This window comes from Ixodes scapularis, unplaced genomic scaffold, assembly GCF_016920785.2.
Source record: "Ixodes scapularis isolate PalLabHiFi unplaced genomic scaffold, ASM1692078v2 PGA_scaffold11__112_contigs__length_91849675, whole genome shotgun sequence".
In the NCBI taxonomy this organism is placed as follows: domain Eukaryota; kingdom Metazoa; phylum Arthropoda; class Arachnida; order Ixodida; family Ixodidae; genus Ixodes; species Ixodes scapularis.
Window position 1 is genome coordinate 27,327,304 of NW_024609837.1, and position 21,993 is coordinate 27,349,296.

The 21,993-nt window shown below is 45.2% G+C and overlaps 2 protein-coding genes across 2 annotated transcripts in view; both read right to left on the reverse strand.

Moving 5' to 3' along the window:
* Positions 1–132: 132 nt before the first annotated feature.
* Positions 133–15,710, reverse strand: LOC120843191 (synaptotagmin-4). The gene is made up of 8 exons (XM_042289157.1): positions 15,675–15,710; positions 11,743–12,046; positions 10,259–10,428; positions 8,275–8,454; positions 5,264–5,503; positions 4,772–4,895; positions 3,672–4,013; positions 133–2,926 (listed from the first exon to the last, which is right to left on the reverse strand). The coding sequence occupies exons 1-7, from the start codon at positions 15,708–15,710 to the stop codon at positions 3,706–3,708; spliced, it is 1,362 nt and encodes a 453-aa protein (XP_042145091.1). The 3' UTR covers positions 133–2,926; positions 3,672–3,705.
* Positions 15,711–19,568: 3,858 nt separating this feature from the next.
* LOC8052654 (cell division cycle protein 27 homolog) overlaps positions 19,569–21,993 on the reverse strand; it is a 40,282-nt gene continuing 37,857 nt past the window's right edge. Inside the window, exon 16 of the mRNA XM_029988892.4 lies at positions 19,569–21,793. Coding sequence (XP_029844752.3) covers positions 21,672–21,793 — 122 coding nt within the window. The 3' untranslated portion in view covers positions 19,569–21,671. The remainder of the gene's footprint in view (positions 21,794–21,993) is intronic.

Sequence of the window (21,993 nt, forward strand, 5' to 3'; positions counted from 1 at the left end):
TTAATTACTTTCCATCCCACTCTTAGGGTTTGGCATCATGTTCGATACAGACCAGCTTGCCTACACTTTGCGGATTTTTGCATTGTATTCGTACTACAAAGAACAAGACGAAAAAAAAAGACACAAAAACACTTGTTTTGACATTTTCTTTTATTTAGAACTGAACAGAAATTCAACGTAGAGCGTACCAAAAAATCACACGAAACACTTTGCAGGTTATCGACTGAGTTAACCCGTAGTTTTGAGAACCGATTCCATCTAAACACTAACCGAGAACCCGGCAATAGGAACAAAATACGCAATATAAGGAGAGCACTCTGCCCACAAAAAAGCTGCTTATTGCGAAATACCTGTTTTGTTATGTTTCTCGTTTCCCCCCAAAACGGCACGCTATATAACTGTCTACAATGCGTAACTATATATGTATCCACAAGCTGCACCCTACAAAGTACAATATTTTTTTTTTGACGGTGTGTAATGTGTATTTGTGTCCGTTTCAACCTGGTACACCAAGTTCAGTTCACAGACCACAACATACTAAATAAAATTAACGAGAAACAACGCCATCTCATCACTGAATCATGCTACTACAAAAAGCCAGTTTTTTTTTTCGCATTTTTTTACTTTTTTTGTATATCTCTATTGCGACACAAGACAGGGGTGCGACCTGCGTGGCACACACTTCTCGTTCAATCCAGCACAAGTATGAAGAAGCACACGTAACAATGTGTATTACGCACGTCCATACACATGCATGAACAAATACGGCAAGTATACTTAGAAGAGCAATACTTTTTTTTTCCTTTATTATAAACGCTTGTAAGCAAAATACTCTGCTGTTATCGTGTGAGTGTATATCTGTGTGTGCTCGTCGTCACTGGGCATACCAACCCCGCTGCGATACACCGATATTTACACGAGTAAATAAACTCTCGGTCACCTGTAGCAAACGTCTTTTTTCCGCCGAGTTAAGCACTTCAAGAGTCGCCTAGATTACATCGATATGTGTGTTCTAGAAGAAACTTTAATTAAAAAGTGTGTTGTCTCATAGGCTTGTGACTGAAGCAATTGTGAACTCAGAAACCGTTTCATTGGAAGGGTGAGGTCAACTTAGAGTGCCCCGTTATCACACTGTAGCCAATGATACTAGAGCTTCTTCCGCGTCAAAACACAATGTGGGTCTATCGAGTGGCGAAGGCCGATAATGCATTTAAGCATGCCCTATAATGCTTAAGCTCGTCGTTGAGAATACGTGAAGGCTACACTCCATTTGTGCTGACAAAACAAGATTAAGTTACTCGGCATGATTCCAAATTGAACCGACCGCAGAACATACAGTAACAAATATTTCAGTTAATAAAACAAACAAAAAATATATTCGATCTCCGATACAGTGGGACAGATATTATATATGTGCACAGAAAAATTTGCGATAGAAAATGACTGACCTTTGATTATCAAACGGACGACTATTGACTTAAAATACTGCTAAAGCAATACATATGGATTTAGTTAAAGAACGACAAGTAACTATTGGGGTTCCAATAGTTACTACTCGTTTCCAATAGTTACTACTCGTTTCCAGTTTCTGGATTTTAGTTCCCTTTATTTCCGCGGCATAAGTGGGGCGCCATTTACCACCTATTTGAAAAGAAAACTGATCTATTCAAAATGTTTACAGGAGCAATATTTTGAGTGGCTACTGTTTGCTGTAGCTGTTGTTGCTTTCTGTAATGCACGAATAACGCCAGAAAAAAAATCATCAAAAGCAACGAACATCAGTGTTAAACCACCCGACTCAAAAACGCGATATCACATAAGGTTGTCTAGCCCCTAAAGAAACCGAAAGAAGACTTGTTAGCCTGTTATCATCAACTTCGCATAAAGCTCAGGAAACAATATTTACAGCTGACATATATTTCTCGGTGTTTTCTTTTCTCCATTTGTGTATTTACAAAAGCGTCACACAGCGTACATTTTCCGGATCTTTTGTAAAGTTCGGTAATCTAATGCTACAACGGTCTTTTCGTTTCTATCTTGTTTGTTTACATCTGCTAACTCCGCTTAAATATTCAGCGAATAAATAAACCGATTAAATAATGCTACAAAAAAAAAACACAACGGTCTTTAAATTTTCAAGATTCTTACGTTAAAAAACGTATCTTTTAAACATTCCATTATGAAAACCTAAATTTCTTCTCCCTGGAAATAGCCTATCTGCGTAAAATAGGCGATCACGAAAAACTACTGTGAAGTCCCCACCTGCAAAAACGACCAGGGCTAATGACATGACAATAAAGAGTTCAGTCTCCGAACGTTCTTACATAATCGACCGAAAGTCTCACCTGTCAAAAAAAAAAAAAGAAAAAAACTCAAATGGAATTGTGAAAGCTAGCTTACCAAGTCATGATTATTATGACCAAATTATTTAACTAAAAGAACGCGGTGCAATTAAAAAACAATATTAATAAAAAGCTAAACAACGCAATCTTGGCGTACATCTTAAGCCTCGCGGTGTTTCTAGCACCAGGTCTAGTAATTTCTGGTTCCAAACGCCTTAAAGCAGAACTGATGCCCCTAGAATGGCATGTAACTAGAGGTACCGACTAGTAAGCACGTCGTACATGGCACTCGGTAGCTGCACGAGTAGCGCCTTTGTACTGCTACCGGGAACCAGTCTGGTGCTTGGTATTGAGATCACCGGATCTGGTATACCAACACCACGCCTGGTTATGCTCGCGGGGATTGAGAAAACAAAACAAAAACAACAAAAACACCGGTGTTTCAACCAAAATGTACTCGTACCCACGCCGATGAAAGTTGAGTGTCATCATCTTCACGTTTCTGGTTGTGTGGAGTTTTGCATCGTTGTCTTTCAAGTTCGGCAGAGATGTGTCAGCGACATTCCAAAGTGAAAACGCTGAACCTGAGATTAAAAAAGAACAATAAACACGAACGAACATTCCCGTCAGACTAGAATAGGCCGTGTAAATGATTATTAGTACCAACATAGAAAGAGATAACTTAAACAGCTGACGTGGACAGACACGTGTCCACGAGTATACACGGCTTGCATTGACGCCAGATCAGCCGTCATTGTGAATACCTTGCTGCTGAGTGCATATCTTCTGCAGAATACATTTCGCACTTCCCCTCGGAAAGAACAAGTTGGAATGGCCCCAATCATGGCGCAATGACGTCAGTGTAAGCGATACCTACCACACAAATCGGTGTGCTTGAGAAGCCCATAGTTATTTACAGGATCAGAACGGCAGGAGGGTCTTTCAGCCGTCTCGCCTGCAGCGAGTGCTTTCTACCTTCGATACGACTGTGGCGTCTCATCAGCTTCGAGCGTGCACGCGCAGCCAATGGTCGTCGGCTCGTCGTCGGCTCGTCGGCCCATCCGAAAGAAACGCCCTACCGTTCTCACCCCGTCAGAGACTATGATAAGATATTCTGACTGGTCGCTTCCATGTCCCTGCTTGTGCTGATATGCACGTGCCATAACAAGCTTTCCAGTGTTGCCATCGCGCGTGTGCGTGCTCGTGCTTGCCTACAAGGGACACCGACCAGGACCACGAGCACGCACAAAGAGGAATCTTCTTTCGGATCAAACGGTTCGTGCTCAGACGTCGGCTCAGAGCAAGGGGGCTGACAAAGTGAACCCTCACCCAAAAGTCAAGGCGTCGTGCTCAAACGGCCGCTTCACTCCCTGAGCTTGTGCCACTCGGCGATCTGGCGCCTGGGCGAGTTGCAGACCTCGAGCCAGTGCTGCTGCGCCGCCGGGGAGCCCCTGGGCCCCAGCTCGAGACGCCCGACAACTTCGTTCTTGGTGACGCGGTCCCAGTCGAGCACCAGGAACTCCAGGCTGAGGTTGTCCAGACCCTCGTTGTACGGGACTTCGAACACGAAGGACTCGTTGAAGACCGGGTTCACGGTGCGCTTTTTGATGTGCGTCTTCTTCTTGGCGATGCGCTGCTGGTTGTAAAGCAGGTAGATCTTCACGTACGGGTCTGCGGAAAAGAGGTGAAAAATAACAATTGAATTGGATTGGATTAGATTGTATTGGGACCCTCCATTTGTATCGCGTGAACAGAATGTATGCTCTGCTCCAGCTACAGTGAACTAGAATCTATAATCTACAGTTAACTATAATTATATATACTTCACTATATCTCCGTTAAAAAGTAACATCTTCACTATACTCCCTGCTCTGACGTCTCGTTAGGCGATGTCTGCCGCGATTCAGAATCGTATATGGGAAGAGTTTGGTGACTAGGAGAGGCAGGGCCGTGGCCCCAACACCGGCGGCGCCGACCAGAGGCGCCAACGCCACCACAGCCACATATCTCTCTGGCGGTTATTCAGGGAATAAAATGTAAACCTAACATTTGTTTATTCCTTAGTTCGCTTAGAACCACCACAATTTTCTTTCTCTCTTCCCTTCCCTTTTTTCTCTCGCTTGGCAAGCCATATTTCATATTTTTGTTTGTATCAATGTTGAGTGTGACCATTGCTACCGCACAGATCCGGCGTAACTCTAAATACTTTCCCATCTAGAGTGTCGTTTGGGTATCCCTTTTTTTCTCTCACTTGGCAAGCCATGTTTTTAATTTTTTTTAGAAAAACAACGTATTTTATATTTTTTTATGTATCCATGTTGAGTGTGACCATTGCTACCGCACAGATGCGGCTTAACTCTGCATACTTTCCCGTCTAGAGTGTCTTTGGGGTATTGGGCAGCATAATGACAGAGCCCGACTCAACTTACCTGACAATCCCGTGATGTCGACCTTTGGTAGGTTTCTCGCCTTCAGCACGACCACGGTGAGCCTATTGGCAGCTGGCTGGTGGCACAAGGACACCAGGAGCTCGCCACGGCCTTGAGACCGGATCTGCCGCAGCAATCGCAAAGGTGGCCCCCTTTTACTGAGCAATTCCGCCAAATACCCTCGAAGTTTAAGAAAAGCAGAGCAATCTCCTCCCGCAAAGCCCTCCACACTTTCCACTTAGCGAACGCTAGAAAAGACATAGACGTCTTTCTGCCGTTTCCTGTCGCTCTTAAACACTTCGTTTGAGCACAAGATGTTGCGAAAATGTGCGGTTGCCATTAGAAGCGACTTCTAACGAAGGTTACCAAAATTCTATAGAATTTTGGTAACCTTCGTTACCAAAAAAACACACACACACAAAAAAAAAACTTGTTTGCAAAGACGGACTCTTATGTAAACGCGCGGCACTGTTTTGCGCTCGTTCTTCTCACCTTGAAGTGTCTCGGCGCAATCTCGCGGGAGAGTGCGAGCGTCTTGTCCAGATGCTCGGTGTCCAGGCCGGCCATGGAGCAGACCACCTCGCCGATGACGTCGTCCCTCGAGTACCTGTCGAAGCTGAGCACGACGAAGTGGAGCGTCGTGGCCTGCAGCTGGTTCGGGTTGATGCCATAGAAGGTGAAGTCCTCGTCGTACACCGGGCTCAGGGTGCGCCGCAAGACCCTTGTCTTCACCTGCGCGTCGAGCACGCGCGTGCAACATGTCAAGCGTCATAAAAAATTAAAAAAAAAACAGTATGTAAACATTGTTTGAGGCCTGTTTCATCTTTGTACGAAGGTCCAATCACACTGACAGATAGTTTTGTCATACTGTCTGCATCGAAAAGCGTGCCCTTTGAATGACGAATGGGTGGCGTGAAAGTCACCCCATATTTATAATAAGTTGATGTCATTCGTCGTACGTTGAAAGACATGAATTAGAGACGTCTTATTCACCGTTCAAGCACTTATCACCCAGACAAAACGTATATACCGAGTCACTTAAGTGACTCGCGCGTTTCGTCTGGTGTGGTTCTGGACGCAAGCGCAGCGCCTGACATTCAGCAGAAGAAAGCTATACCATAGCTTCCTATATACTGACAAAACCTGGCAGGTCGCCAGGAGAAGCGGCCGCCGAAATGGAAAATGTGAAGCGGCACACCGCGGATGAGAAGAGAGCCACGTGACTGGCGCCCCGCTGCGGCGAGACGCCGAAACACACTTCTCCCGAGCGAACAAGCTGCAAAAGCTGTGCGCTGACGTCCTGGTTCTCCGAGAAATGGCTCTTTGATGCTCTGTGCTACCAGATCCTCGCTCTCCATACCTGCGACCGGGCACTGTATGGCTCCGTCGTCGAACTGCCAGGCTTTGTGCGTATAGAGGAGGCTATGGCTATACATTCTAAAGGATTGTCTGCGGGTTGCCTTTCTAGTAGAACACGGAGGATAGCCAATCACGGCGAACAATAAAGTAATCCCGTCGAGCGACGATGCTCAAAATACGATGAAGGCCGGTTCTGCGTTTAACATGCGCTGCGTCCGCTTGCAACAAGACGTGAGTGCGAGTTGCCACAGCGAACCTCGCAACAACCAAATGGAGGTAGGGGGGGGGGGGGGGGGGGGGGGGGGGGGGGGGCGACGCATTGCACGACATAGTGCAACGCGGAACAGTCGACGCAAAGGTGTGAACGAGCCTTTATATCTCAAAAAGGCGATACGCACAGGGGCAATTCGCAAGTAAAACGTCAAACGCGCGTTGCATTTTTCTTTTTCTGTCTAATCGTATAACGAGTTCCGTCATTCGCTGGAAGACCATATAGTGCTGTCCGCAGTGATTGGCTACCTCTGTGTTCTGCAGGGAAGTTAACTTATACATTTTCGCAGCGCTTACTGCGCTTGCTCAAAACGCGTTTCACAGCCCAGTAGACAAATAGCGCACACGGCGATTAATGGAACGGTCTATACGGCGTTTTCGTTTACTCTCGTCCCCGGCCACCCAGTAGGCATATCCGGTATGGGCGGCGAAAAAATAATAAAACGTTTATTCTTGCAAATAATAAAATATAGAGGTGAGGCGAAACAAAAAGGGGGTGACTGTCACGCCTATATCCTAAATGTATTCTATCGACATGTTTTCGCCCATACTGGAAGTGACGACGTTCAAGATGGCGGCGCCCTTGTAGAAGTTGTCTATATCTTACTATGGTTCTTGCCGGCGGAACAGCGCTGCAGTCCGCACCGCTCCGACTGCGGGGCTGCCGCATTGTGAAAACTATACGCCAGCCTCAACTACGTTGTACAAAAAGTTGACGCCGAGTAGACACCGTTTCAATGTTTAACATTATCACACAGCCCAGCGCGCGAAATTAACAGACGAGCAGGCGCATGCATGTTCGGCGCTTCGGAAGGCAGACCGAATTCGACGCTGTATAAACACAAACTTTTTTTTTTTTTTTTTGAAGGTGAGTTTTGCTTATTTTCCAACCGTTATGTTCGCTGCTTGTCGTAACATGATCCTAGGCGTCACTCACTGAAGAAGACGCTCCATTGTGCGTCGAGGAACTGTCAGAAACTATTTATAAAACATACAGGTGCGTTCGCTGGCCACAAAAGCACATAAACCAATAGAATAAAATGACTGTTAATACTCCGTACAAAACGCAGCCTGCAGACACCGTCTTAAGCCGTGTTCCTTCCTTGGTCCTGCCACATCAGTAATACAAAAACTGTCGGCGGACATGTTGGGAACATGTACGTAAGGTCGAAACAAACATGGCTTCCAATATGCTTTGAGGCATAAACGCAGACGATTCCCTCATCGTGTCCCCAGCGAACACCGTGTCTTTTGTAGCCGCGGACACACTGCGTAAAAAAGGCAAAAAGGGTGCTGCTGTACCACTCTCGTGTGAGCCCCGGGGTGCTGCTGTAACACCCTTAGCGTGTTAGCCCCGGGGTTCTTCTGTAACACCCTTAGCGTGTTAGTCCCGGGGTGCTACTGTAACACCCTTATGATGTTAGCCCCGGGACAATTTAATTTACACCCTCAATGGTCTAAAAAAAGATTCTCGTGTGTGGTGTGCTGCACCGATTGCTTCTCTGTGCTTTTAACTGATTGCTTTTCTGTGCTTTCCGCGCGAGCGCTCTTTCCTAGCAAAGTCCATCCAAAAAGCCGCAATCTCGTGCTGTATGGAGTATACACCTTTCCCACAAGCGCGCAGCCATCTTGAATGTCGTCACATCTGGTATGCGTTAAAACGTAATTTTAATTTACCTATATCGCTGTAAGGTGTTCAAGAAAAATGCGTGATTGTAACAAATTCTTGTTTCGCCTCACTTCTATATTTTTTTGCATATTCCAAGTTGAAATGTCTTTTTTATCTTTTTTTCGTCCCGCATACCAGGTACGGAACCCACGTGATTGAGAACGAAAGAAAACGGAAAACGCCTGTAGTTGCACGCGGGCTCTACCTTGTGCTGCTTCTCGGGGAGGAGCTGCAGCTTGACGTAAGGGTCCGAAGAGCCCGTGTTTGGGTCGCGGGCGGGCAGATCCGCGCAGCGGACGATGGTCACCAGCAGGGCGTGCTTCTCCGAGTTGTACCTGAGCCGGAAGTGAAGCTGGCCCAGCTGCGTTGGCTTCTCTTCCGTTACCTGGCGAAGCCAAAGCCCAAGTCAACCTTTGCCTCGTCATCTGGTGGCAGACCGGCCAGAGCCTCGTGTGCGAGCGTGCTTCAATTCGGTTCACCTAAGGAGACCACTAGAAGCCATTTAGAACGTACAGAAATTGGGGGGAAATATCCACAGCCCCGGTATAAATTGATGTTCGGAGCAAACATATATACGTCTTTCCTGTGATTCGGCGACTTTTGGCGTATGCGTAAAATTACAGCAAACAATTAAAATAAAACAACACAGTAACATGGCCAACTTTCTTGTACATTCCATGGAATACAAATTTTTCAAGTATCAATCTATTCGATTTGTGTTCTAAATATCAAGGTAATTATACAGTCCTGGGGAACATTACCATCTTTTGTCAAGAAAAGTAGAAATTAAAAATTGTCTGTATGTGGAGGCCCATACAATTCAATGAAAAAAAAAAAAGAAAAAAAACTTTGTAGATTCGTGAATTAATTACTGCTTATTGATATCCAATGATTTTCATTTAAACTATTACCGGGAAACATAGATATGTTTGTTGTTGTCCAGTTGAAATGCTCATTTTAGTGCATGCGCCGAGGTTGCGTTGATGTCCCAGAAAGTTGGGCATGAGGTGAAAGACAGCTTGAGTCCCGAGAAGTTGCAGAAACGTTTGAAGTCGAGAAATGCCTCTCAGCTTGGTGACCACGAGTTGAATAAAATAAAACTCGAATAAATCGCAGAAAATACGCGGAGATAAAATGTCGGTGAACGAGGAACAAGAGCAACACGTCAACGCCGATGAAGAGAGCTGTAGATTCTCACGTTCGTTACGCCATGCCGATGCATTAGGGAGTTGTAGTAGACCGTTTCCGCAGCGCGCTAAGCACCCGGATAGCGCTCCGTAATCCGCCACAAGACCTTGAACTACGCAGACAATACTGGGGGCGCGCATGCGCAGCTGCTGCGTTTTCTTCACGGATACCGTAGCGGACGAGAAAAACGATCTACTACAACTCCCTAATGTGGCGCCGACGTTATCACTTTCGCTGGACGTCAGCGCCTGCGCAGTGTCCACAGCTATTGTAGGTTTACGCGTTATGACACGTCCTTACGAACTCGTTGACTAGAGTTTCTATTTTTCTTTTTTTTTTTTTTTTTTGAGTGCAGATTATTTTGGACTGATAAAGTTGACATATTTCCACCACAACAGACCGCTTTAACATGATTATAGTAATGAAACGCTAAGGCCCGGTGACCTTCGTTTTAAGTCATTTCCACGAACAAGAGTGTATTTTTCCAATATCTCGAACTGAATGCACTCAAACAACGTGAATTTCTATTAAAAAAAAAAAAAAAGACGCGTCAACGCTAAAAGCGTTGACGCGTCTGTAAAGACGAACCGTTATAATCCGGCTCCTAAGAGTTTGGGAACGACCGAATGCTGTCGAGAAACGTAATTTCCGTCTGCTAAAAACAAAATGCACGCGAAAAAAAAAAACAAAAAACGTCGACACGTTTGTTTGTAAAAAAGAAATCCGTTATAACTTTTATAAGGCAGTACGGAACTGGCTGCGAGCTATAAAGCGTTTGAAAACGACTAAATAAAATAAAAAAAGCGCCACTTCTGTCCATTAAAAGCAGCGTGCAGGCGCAAAAACGTCGACGCGTCACTTTGTGGAGGCAAGCCGTTATAAGGCGCCTTTGAGCTAGAGCGCGTCGGGAAATGGCTGTACACGGTCCAGAAACGTTATGTTCGTCCGCCGGACACAACGTGTCCGCAAAAAGAAGCGTCGTGCCTGACGGCAGTGAGCACCTCTTTCTCCTTGATCTCAACGATTTCCTCGCTGGTGGGGCTGATGCCGGCCTCCTTCTCCTTGTCGTTGTCTGCGTGCTGCTGCTTGGAGCCCCCGGTCACCGAGCGGCCCTCTCTGGCCGACGAGTCGCTGATGGACCGACCCACCTCCGTCGGCGGGGTCAGGCCTCCTGCGCCGTCCAACAAAATTGCATACCGTCATTGGGCATGAATAGAGCCACTAAATAAGCTGCGCTTAGAGTATCGGCACTCCGTTCCCCGACATTGTTGTGGGCGCCGCCATTTTGGCTCGTATGCAGAACAGACGCAACTGCCCATCGTCATGATTCGAAAGTGCGACTTCCTCAGCATTAGATTCGGTGTTAGGAAGGTCATGTAATATTGCTTTGTTCTGCCGCGAACTGTCTAAACATTTGTGGAGGACAGAAAAGCGTTTCCTGTGATTTCAGATAATGCTTCAGATAACTGGCAACCATGATTTTAAGACACAATATGGCCAAGTGTCGTTACTCTGAAGCGTAGCTTATTTAGTGGCACTAGGCATGAAGAAGTGAGCCCTCTGAACATGGACAGTTCTGTACTGGAAGAAATCGTGATGTCACTTGACGAAAAGTATGTAACGAAACTGCTTTCCCTCTTTTGTGGAAAACACTACGTAGGGCAGACTGGATGGTGTCTCAGTGGCCGGCTTAGAAAACACAACAACATTATCAAAGCCGATTCCGGACACTTAGGGATTCATTGCAGGGATTGCGGTTGTACGGAACATCTAATCAACCGCACCGTACTAGGCAGGAATAGTAATCAGATTACTAGGGAGATTATCGAAGTTGAAAGGTTAGGGCGTCTAAACGACTAGTTTGTTAGCACCCCGTCTCCAATTTTGTCAAAGAAGGAGATATATTACTTAGCCACAAGTTCAAACAGACAACATCAAAAGTTTAAATTTGATTTTACGCGGCGAAAAGAAAAAAGTAGTAGACAACGAAATTTGAAAACAATAAAGAGTTTTATTCAGCGCTGCGTGAGTCAGAGTGACCCCATTTACGTTTGCCCCCGCAAATTGTGTGTCGGCTATTGTACGCTGTAACATCGAAGGTACAACAAAATCCACTGTCAGAAAGTTCTGAATCTTAAAAGACTAGAACGCTTTACAACGGAAACCAGACATGTGTCCGTCCGTGCGTCTGCGCACACTTTAAGTCACGTGACGTCACGACTTGAAACCATTACATTTAATAGGGAGTTTTCGTAGACCGTTTTCCACTCTCCGCTAGGCCCTCCGAAAGGAAGACGCCCCTACTGCGCGTGCGCGCCGCCAGACTTGCCTGCAGATTTCCGGATCCGCTAGGGGGTTCCGGTATTTAATAGAGAAGAGTTATATATATATGAAGTGAAACGAGCACATACGGTGGATACGCTCACTGAGGTCACCCATATTGTGTGCCCCTGCTCGGTGCGTGACGTCACACGACAGGTCATACCTTGACTCGACGGAGATTTCTGGCCTAGCGGGGACTTGGTGCCCGTCGGACTCGGCGACTTCTTGAGGATGGGTCCCGCGGGGCCACTGCTCGGGGACCGGACCGCGGGCGACTTCTTGAGCGGGAGGTTCTTGTCGACGCCCTGGCCCCGGCGTTGGGAGCCCTGTAGCTTGACGGCGCTGCGACGCCGGTAGCAGACACACGACACGGCCGCCAGGGTGACCACCAGGAACACGCTTCCGACGCAGATGCCCACGAAGGCCGGGCTGGTCGCTAAATTGAGGACGAGGTCGCGGTTATAGGCCTAGCTGTCGTTCACACGCGGTTCTGACGTCACGCCAGCGTCGGTGGTGGTGCTGCTGTCGGTATAGACGCTTTACAGCAACTGTGCATGCATGGCGCCGCCATAACTGACCTTTAGTTTTTGCTTCCTCTTATTCCGTTCGCTTCCCTTCATCATTACCACAGCAGGACAAGTTATTGCCATTTTAGATGCTACTGTGTTCTTGTGCCCAGCAAAGGCCCTTGTGAAGACTCGTCAACGCCCGCTTCAGTGGCTCGGCATCTCGGTAAGACAAGAGAAGGGCGGCTATGGCGGCTCAATCTGGCGCGTGTGTAAAGCGTCTATATATACGCGTTTCGGAGCCATGCGCATGCAGCTCTCTGCCAAGAATTGTCCAACGTTGCGCGTGCGTCCAAGGCGCAATGACTCGGCATCTGTCGACCCGGTGACAAACGCTTTAGAAAGGTGTATACACCTTGACGGCGCTTGTCATCCAAAGCGGAACATTTCCGAGGAACTAAAATGTGGACGCAAGCGCTGTGTCTGGTATTCTACAGAAGAGCCACTGCGGCTCGCAGATGGTGATTATTGGAATGGTCTATAGATCGCACCAAAGAGAACAGTACGAGCTTATTTCGTTCGCACGAATGAACCGATTTCACCAGGTGTACGGCGCGTGCGTGACGCCGCCATAACTTTGCTCATAGCCTCCTATATAGTGACAAACCCTGGCAGATCGCCACGAGAAGCGGCCGCCGAAATGGAAAAGGTGGAGCGGCAGACAATGGATGAGAGGAGAGCCACGTGACTGGCGCCCCGCTGCGGCGAGACACCGAAACACACTTCTCCCGAGCGAGCAAGTCTGTTTCGGGTCCTCGCCGCTGCAAAAGCTGTGCGCTGACGTCATGGTTCTCCTATGAAATGGCTCTTTGATGCTCTCTGCTACCAGATCCTCGCGCTCCAAATCTGCGACCGGCCATTTTATAGCTCCGTCGTCGAACTGCCAGGCTTTGTGAGTATAAAGGAGGCTATGCTTTACTCCACGGGAGGCAGGCGGCAGTGCACGAGGCATCTCGTGCCGTCTCGTGCTCCCCATGCGGGAAAGCTCCAGCGAGGTTGTCGCACGTGCTGAAAGACTAAATGAGTTCCCTCGATACATTGCGTCGGCGGTAGAGAAATGAAACTGGCCGATGAGACGTGCAATAGAAGTGCAAGGGTAACAGACCCGGTCAAGCTATCTTTTGATTGATCGGCTCCCGAAGCGAACAAATCGAAGTTCATAGTGTGTTCAGTTAAAAAGAAATATAACCCTCTTTCCTTTCGTCGTAAAAATAGACAACGCTTCGTCGAACGCTCAGTCTCTGCTAAAATGTAGAGCTAGTAATTGGGACCAGATTTCGGAGTTTCATTAAATGCCGTTCCTTGTATCAAAAGTTATAAGCGAATTACAGAAATTTTGATCGAGAAAATGGCGGCCAACAAAGCCCGTCTGCCACAGGAAACGGGTCCCATACTCTAATTGAGAATTATCGGAAATCGCTTTATAGGTTTTGGATCTGATAACTCTGGTCTCAACCGCATAGCACCACATTTGGGTGAGAACAAGGCGTTCAACAACGCGTAGTTTAGTTTTGCGGTGAGAAGAGCACGGTTCTGTTATCTCCCAAACACGCAGAACTTCCCGGTGCCCAGGAGAAAAAAAAAAAATCAACAATCCTGATTAGGGAAGGAAGCTAGAAAACAATGAAAGTTAAAAAAATTGTATTGGCTCTCAATGGTTTTTTGGTGCTGTCATTGTAACCTCAAAAATTGGGAAGGAAAAAAACATAACAAATCTTAAGTTTTATAATGGCTGTTTTAGCCCTGGATATTGAGTCTAGACACAAAACAAAAGTGAGAAGTAAATACCTTCTTAACGGTTTTAGAGAATACAGCTTCTGTAGTTGTCCTAGTAAGTCACGTATTATTATTATTATGCAAACAAATATAATACAATGCTCTATATTAAATGTTATTTGTGTAAATTCTGATTTATTAAAATTTTTGTGGCGATTTTTGTATAGTTTTACTTGTATTAAATCATTAATTTTATATGTTTTAGACAGAACGTTTTCCCCCCTTTGTTCTATTAACAAACAATAAAAAAAATTCACAGTGGCTTGCGCGAAAATGAAACCAGCGGCATTCTTTGTTTTTGCCTGTTGCGAAAGTCACACAGAGCCACTCCGGCCGAAACCGGCACGTGCTACCAAACTGTCCCTATCGATCGACGGCTGGCGCAAATCCGCTGTTGCAATTCAAGGTTACGTCTGAGAACGTCGCGTCAGAATGTTTGTCTTCCTGCGATCGACTCTTCGATCGACTTTCTACAGACATAACGCACCTTCCTTTCTTTCTCAGTGTATCGATTTTACCAATCCAAACAATTATTTAAAAAAGAAACGCCGGCTTTGCGATAATTAGGTAGTGTTGCGGAAGTTATTGCGTCGCAAATATGCGAAAAACAAACATGTTCTGTCATAAACACATTACGTTATTATAATAAAAACATGTAACTCACGAGATTTCTTCTTACTCGCTAATGAGAACCAATTTACCGTGGGTAAGACATGCCTACATATAACAGGAAATTCGTATGAGCCCTTATCGCGATTTTTGTTGTTACGTATAAATGTAACAATTCTGTTCTACGTAAATAAGCAATACCCGTTCTTTGTAAGCAAGACCACTAAAATTTTTATTTTAATTACATGGGTAGTTTTTACAAGCGTACGGTGTTGTTTGTGCCAAGCTCTTAAGAAATCATACTTCAGTGTCCTGCCCTCTCAAGCCACAGCGTTACGGCGTGACGTTTGGTACACAACAATAATGTAATGAACAAGAAAGCCCTAACACTTACTGTATGTTTGCACAGGACCCCAATCATCGTGACCAACTAGCCTGTCCCAACTAATCAAACACCAACAACACCTTCACAAAATGTTCACGGATATTACCAACTTAGCCTAATCTATCCTAATCTAAACTCAACCTCACAAGAGATCGTATCTCGCGGTCAAGACACAAAATTGGAGCGTCTACCCGTTCACTCCGTAATCGAGGTCGCAATCTGAGTCACACATGACTGCCGAAAAAAAAAAAAAAAGTCGTTTAAAGCCAACTTACTTCCGCAATCTACATTTAGTTAATCAAGCGCGCGTCGCTAGAATATTCAGTTTAAGGAAACGAAGATGTTGAACACGAGTTGACTGATGTGTGTGTGGGTGGGTGCCGAAAGCAACACTCACATTAACGATCTACAAAAACATCATGGCTTCCGAGCTGTTATCGAAGGTGTTCCAATCCACTTCGACGTAGCACCTAACTCTAAACATGACTCCTGAAATACTCCAGAAACCTCACAGCCATACGGTCCTGTGCGTTTGAAAGGTCGGCTTCTACCGAGTCGCTTGAGAAGAACGGAAAGGAAGTACTCGAAATGACAGGAGCTTCCAGGTTTACCCATCGTCCATATTGAAAGGATCGCACCAATAGGCGCATATGAGTCAGACTACCGAGCAGCTGAAATCAGGCACCGTAAAATCCAAACTCTGACGTCGCTTGAGTCCGTTATAGAAACGTTACAATCGAGTAGAAAGTCCAGACTTACCTTCTTCGACAGCCTTGATTTGAAGGCTGTCGTCATGGTGGAAGCTGTGCTGTGGTGTCGCACGAAGCTTCATCGCGTCTCTGTTGGGCCCTTCGCGGCACTTGGCCTTTTTAGTCCTAGCCTGCCTACAGACTTAAGCTCAGTTTTCCTCGCTTTTTTTTTTTTTCTGAGCGTAGAGAGCTAGTTACCCCGTAAGCTGTGCCACGAACCTCCCGGCTGAGTAGAAAAAAAATGCCGGAACGGTACCACCTTTCTTACATCCTGGGAAAGAGAACCGTGCTCGTCAGCGCAGATTTCGGAGGAGACAACAACGCAGCGAATGAAAGAAAAAGAAATAAATAACGCGTACACGCCTTATCCACGCAGAATCGTCACGGGTACTCGGTTGATCGCTTGCGAGAGTACGGATCAATATTCTCGCGCGCGTGCGCAGTTGTGGCGTCGCCATGACGACGTGACGCCACTTGGCTGGGGCGTTCTGATTGGTCCGCGACGGCGGCGGCCGAGGGTGCAACGTTGCCAGGCGTTTGCCTCAGTTTGAAACTGAGTTCGATTATCAGAATAGGTTTTGCCTTTGGAGAGGCGTCTTTTATCAGAATATGGTGAAAGGGAATTCTGGTACTGCACGTTTCTGTAACTCTGTGTGGTACGATGCATTCCCATCGTGACACGATGTACATCTTTGATATGTACAAACTTCTGAATGTATTAAGGCGTTAAAAAAAACTTAGGCTTTTTTTTTTTAGACGTATGGTAAAGGAATAGCTTTAGAAGGACGAGTTTAATGGAGACGATAAAAATGACAACTTTCAGTCGTTTGATGCGAGCACAACACGAACGAAATCCTGTCTGCTTTGTAAAGCTAGCTTCCCCGCAGGCACACCGCCTATGCGGAGAAGCATTTCGGACCTTTGCGAGCTGCTGCTTTGTTTAATGTATCGCGGCAAAGTCGAACTGAAAAACACACGATGTTGGCGAAGCTGGATTTGATGTCTCGTTTTCTAAGGGTCATGTGTTCGCCCCAGAAAACGAAACTGGAAGCTTCAGGTAACAAAGAAAAGCACAGCGAGAGGTCAATCTAGCTAGACACTGCGAAAAACAAAATTTACAGGCTTGTACCGGAAATATGAGTCCAGTTAATCAAGATACCCCAGTTTATACACTAAATTCTCGGGAAGGAACTGGGCAAATGCATGTATTTTTCTTTGTTTCGATATTATGGAAGACTCACATTATAGACTATTTGAGGGAGAGGGGAAGGGGGGCTCTATATTCACGAAACGTGACAGTATGTGGTACTTACAAACAAGTGTCTATAATAACGAAACATGCCAGCATACGGTACTTACAAGCAGGTGTATCATATTAGTTATGGGTCTAGGTGATTGTCAGGTAATTAGGCCATACTGGGGTTTAACGAGTAGTGAATTTCTCCGAACTTCTAAGCTATGTTAAATAACTTTTTTTTTTATTTTTATTTTTTTTTTTTTTTATAAGCCCATGTACAAAGCTGTTTTCAGCCATGTCTAAAAATTCTTCCGCATTTCTATTTCTCCTCACCCAAATTCGGAGCCGAGAAACGTTTTTTTTTTTCCAAATCATACCTGCTGCGGTCCCGTCGAAGACCTGAAAGTGATGACTGGCAATTTTTTTTCGAAAACCGCATGATGTCACCGCAGGGAAGAATTTTAAAACTAAAATAATGTGGCGGTTTAGTCGTTTAAAAACTGTTTACGAAGATTGTGCCAGGGACAAAAACAAATTCGTATAAAAACATGTGCGGAAAAAATTCTTTCACAAAATCTGAACCTGAAAAAAAAAAAAAAACGTCACGTGGATATTTACGGTACGGGAATTGCGAATGTGCGTCTAGCGAGATGATATTCTCGATTTTCGTGCAATAAATACTACTTTTTTTTTCGAAAATATTTTTATTTTTGTACGTTCAAGTTTTCGACTGATATTCGCCTTGTTTCTTGCACGTGTGTTCCAGCCTTTAGTGGTGTACAGGACAAACGCCGCGCTGCTAAAGGTGCTTTTTTTATTTGTTTGTTTTTTCATGCAAAGCAAAGATACAGTGTACACATCGCGACACTGTTAGCGCGAACACGACATCGGCGCATTTTCGCATTTTGCTTTTAAATAGTATTAGCGAGCACGAAATTTTATCGCTTACATTATAGAACTAAATAAGCTCTTTCCGTAGCAACAATAACTTGGATGACATCCCTTGGTTTCAAAGAGAAAAACTGGAAAAACCGCCGATCGCTTGTTCGCGCTAACAGTGTCGCGCTCTGTACATCTACTGCACTCTGACTGTATTACAAAACAACAATGTGCGATTCCTAGGGGAGTCTTAAAAGTCATTAAACTAAATTTTCAATTAAGAAAAAAAAAACGCGTTTTTTTTTTTTTTACGTGTTGTTTTAGTTTTCAGTTTTTGCCGCTAGGAGCCGCCGATTTCGCTGGAATCGCATAGCGAGCCTAGGAGGCGTCCGCCATTAAAATGCAAACGTTTCCCGTGGTTTGAGGTGGTTTATCTCAAACCACGGGGATCGTTTGCATTTTTTGATGGCGGACGCCCCCAGCCGTGATCGGTCGCAAATGTGCATGCGCTGCGTTTTCGCGTGGCGAGAAGGAAAGGCGGAAGCGTTTGCAGACGATCGACGCCTTCGCCAAACTCCTCGCAGCTCATATTGCAAATGTGGCCCATAAACCAGGTCACGTCAGATCGAACAGTTCGAAACACCCTGTTAAGACAGGCTCTCACTGTCTGGCGAAGCTAGATTTCACGACGGCGAAAACTTGCAAGAGGCATTCCAGGATCGGCTCCAGGAATCCACCACACCAACCAAGTGCAAGGGACAGCCTTCAAAGTTCACACGGATATTACTCGTACTTATAAAACACTAAAGTAAGAGAGAGAGAGAAAAAAACAAACAAAAAAAAGACGACGTTTAGAATTTTGAGACGTCGTTGTGTTGTCTCCTTCCTTCCTTCCTTCCTCGATCCCCCCCCCCCCCCCCCCCCCTTGCCTCGAGTTTTATTAGTATGACCATTCACCAGCTAGCCTGCGCTATTACCCTTGTTTCAGGGCATAACTCGTACATTTGTTTTGCGCAGTGCGACTTCGTTGCTGTACAGAGGGGCTAGAATCGACGGAGGGAGCAACCATGGAGAGCATTCGCAATTTGGTGGCGGACAACAGCGATAGGAAGCCCAGTTAGCCTTACACAATAGAAGACTGGCACTTCGACTATGGTCTTACTATCCGCTTAATCGCTACCTAAACCGCATTCTTTTCTTTATCAAGTGCCATCATTATTTATGCACCACGCAAGCCCTTCCGTGTTTTTCTTTTTAAAGAAGGAAGGTTTCGTTTCGTTTGAATTTACGGACGATTCGTTTGGCGCGGTAACGTGTGCGACAAATTGTGGTTTCGGGAGTACGCGAGAAAGACGTTCCAAATGCTACGAGTTTAGAATTCCACTAAAAAAAAAAAAAAAAGCAAATTGATTTTTTTTTTAATGAAATATACTTTTAGGTAGAGATAGTAAAAATAACAAGAACGTTTTTGTTGAAAAAAAAAAAAAGATGAAAAAACTCAGATTTCTGCAGTGCTTCTCCTCTCTTCCCCTCTTCACTCTTTCTAACTTCACCAGCAGAGAGAAACGCTCAAACAGAAATTTCTGGTTGTGCCACTGCTGTGGTTAGGTACTGCCACCGCACCAATACCTGCCATCCAGAAAATAAAACTGTGACAAGTGGCACAGATTGACGACTTTTATGGTCGAGAATGTTGTCCATTGTTCAATTCAGAATTTAAAAAAAAATGTATATATATAAAGCAAAAAAAAATATTCGTGTTTCCAGAGAGCGAGATTGAGAGCATAATTTTACTCGATATAGTATTTATTATCATCGCTTGTAATTACGATATTTACAAATGAAAATATACATCCTACTGAGCAATAACATGAAGCTTTCTCTTGTTTTCGATGTTGAAATAAAAAAAGAACGCGGGGAAGAAAAATGAATAACCTAGGACGAAACACCGACCATGTTGGGAGCGAAGCCGACAAAGGTGAAATTTATCTACAAGACTATACAGGAAAAGATAGGATTCGTTCTGTATACGTTGCGTTCGCAAAATACATGTTCCCAAAATTCTTAAAAAAAAAAAAAAGAAGAATCTAAGCAACATATACTGAACACAAAAATCTCTGGCAAAGGCAAGAAAAAAAAAAAATGTGGGTCACCCGAATCCACAAATGATCATTTTTCACCCAGCTTGAGTAAATCAGCACGAGAGAACAGAAGAATGAAGGAATACTACTGGATTTGCACATTGCATGTAGCACACAAACACTGTGCCTACATGTAGCACACAAACATTGTGTGAAGTCAATGCTAAATCAACATCCCTCCTCCCCTCCTCTCACACATACGAATAAGGTGCAAGCGTGCAAACAAGACACCAAATCGTGGAAAATCGACACACTTTGTCCAGCCCACTTATCCAACGGTTCGCCTCACCAATGCCCACTAGTTTTCATTCGTCTCAACTTAACGTGACCCGCAGAGAGGGCTGCCCTCTGCAGGTCACTTCGTCAGACAAGCCTGCACAGCCCATGCTCGTCAATCAAACTGCAACGTCCTGCCCAGTTGAACCAATGATGACGGTGTAGAAAAACTTCCAATTAAAGAAGAGTTGTGTACCACTTTTCCAATCACGCCAAGGAAAGAAAATGAAAGTTTAGTAAATACAGTACGTGAAATCAATTGTGCAGGTGAAGCTAGGCCAGAGCCACGGACAGCATGCAGGGTGTGGCGAGTTCCGTGCACCTAATTATTCGTCTGCGGCCATAAGATTGCGGCATTAGCCGGACAAAAACGACGAAGAACGAATCACAGAGCATTCGGAGACACAATTTGACAGCGAGCACGTCGGATGTTGAATTCGACAGGTCCATCTTGAACGTTGTAAGAAAGCTTTCCCCATTACCTTAAGCTTAATGAATGGTCCATTTTACCTAAACGACTGCTGGCATACACTGCCTAGTTTGGGCTGTTCAAGCAGAACAGACGGTTGCGGAACTAGAAGTCCTTCGTTCAGCTGTCGCAGGGAAACTAGCTGTAACCATTTAGCTGCTGTTAGCTAGTCGAGGCTTTATGTTGGCAACTACACAATTTTCGTCACCAAGGGCACCTTGCAAGCGTTGTGCCTTGCCACGGACGAGTGGAAACGGTACTGACGCAAAACAAAACCACAAATCTTGCTCAGTCAGGCAAACAAACAGCTTGAAGGAAGGTCTATTTAATGCAGTGAGAAAAAAGTGGCTATTAATTTGCATAATTTTCTAGGAAAAGAATAGGGCTTCAGTTTGTGGCTGGCGGTTCCTTCTCCGTAAATAAAACAAGAGACTGCTGCCCTGCCGTCATTATTTCTTTTAATTAAAAACCGATCCAGAAAAATGTACAACACAAATAAACAAACATAAACAGCAAATTTGTAAAAAAAAGCAAAAAAAAAAAAGTCATTCTCACATGCAAACGAAAATGCTAGTTCAAACATACACTCAAAAACAACCACACACACAATCATTCAGCCAAAGCTAGTCGATACCCAGAAAAAAAGAAACACTTGTTTTTTTATGCCACTTAAAACAATAATACAAGCACAAAAAGCCCGAATAAAAGAAAAAGGAAATCTTCGGGTGGCCCCCACACTGCTCGTTCATTTAAAAACTTGCAAATCAAAGACATCCGCCCGGATGTCTTCTGCCGTCCAGGACATCCACCAAAGTGTTGTCCGCCGTCCGAGAAGTTTCGCCGAGCCGTTGACTGCCGTCCAACAGTATGCGATAGGGACACCCCGAGTACAGTCCTCTGGAGTAAAATCGTCCGAAGCCACGACTATTTGGGGGAGGGTTCGCGTTCGGAGCATGGCGGAAAACGGGGGCTAGGAGGGCTGACGTTGGCGTTGTGGTCTGCGGGCTAGAAGCCCTCGTCGCTTTCCATCGACTGGAGGTGCATGTCGTTGAAGTCTGCCACCGAGCTTCCGTGCGAAGAGTCGGGATCCACTGCTCCGGAACCCACGCTGCCGGAGTCGTCCGCAGCTGCAGAGACGAGAAATTAAAACGCACACTTAAAAGGCCTCCGACAAAATATGTTAATCACAATGGCCTAATTTTTTTTTTTTAAACCTGACACATACTTGGGTTCCTGACAACACCAACATCAATATTTTTGTTTATATTGTTACAAGCAATTGGAAATTATGCCTTAGCAGTGTGCCAAAAACTTTTAAGCAAGGTGT

Excerpts from the sequence above, each read along its gene's own strand:
- LOC120843191 (XM_042289157.1), bottom strand. The coding sequence starts at position 15,710 with ATGACGACAGCCTTCAAATCAAGGCTGTCGAAGAAG. Across the intron at positions 4,896-5,263 it reads TTGCGCCGAGACACTTCAAG|ATCCGGTCTCAAGGCCGTGG; the intron begins GTGAGAAGAACG and ends TTGCTGCGGCAG. Across the intron at positions 4,014-4,771 it reads CGACATCACGGGATTGTCAG|ACCCGTACGTGAAGATCTAC; the intron begins GTAAGTTGAGTC and ends TCTTTTCCGCAG.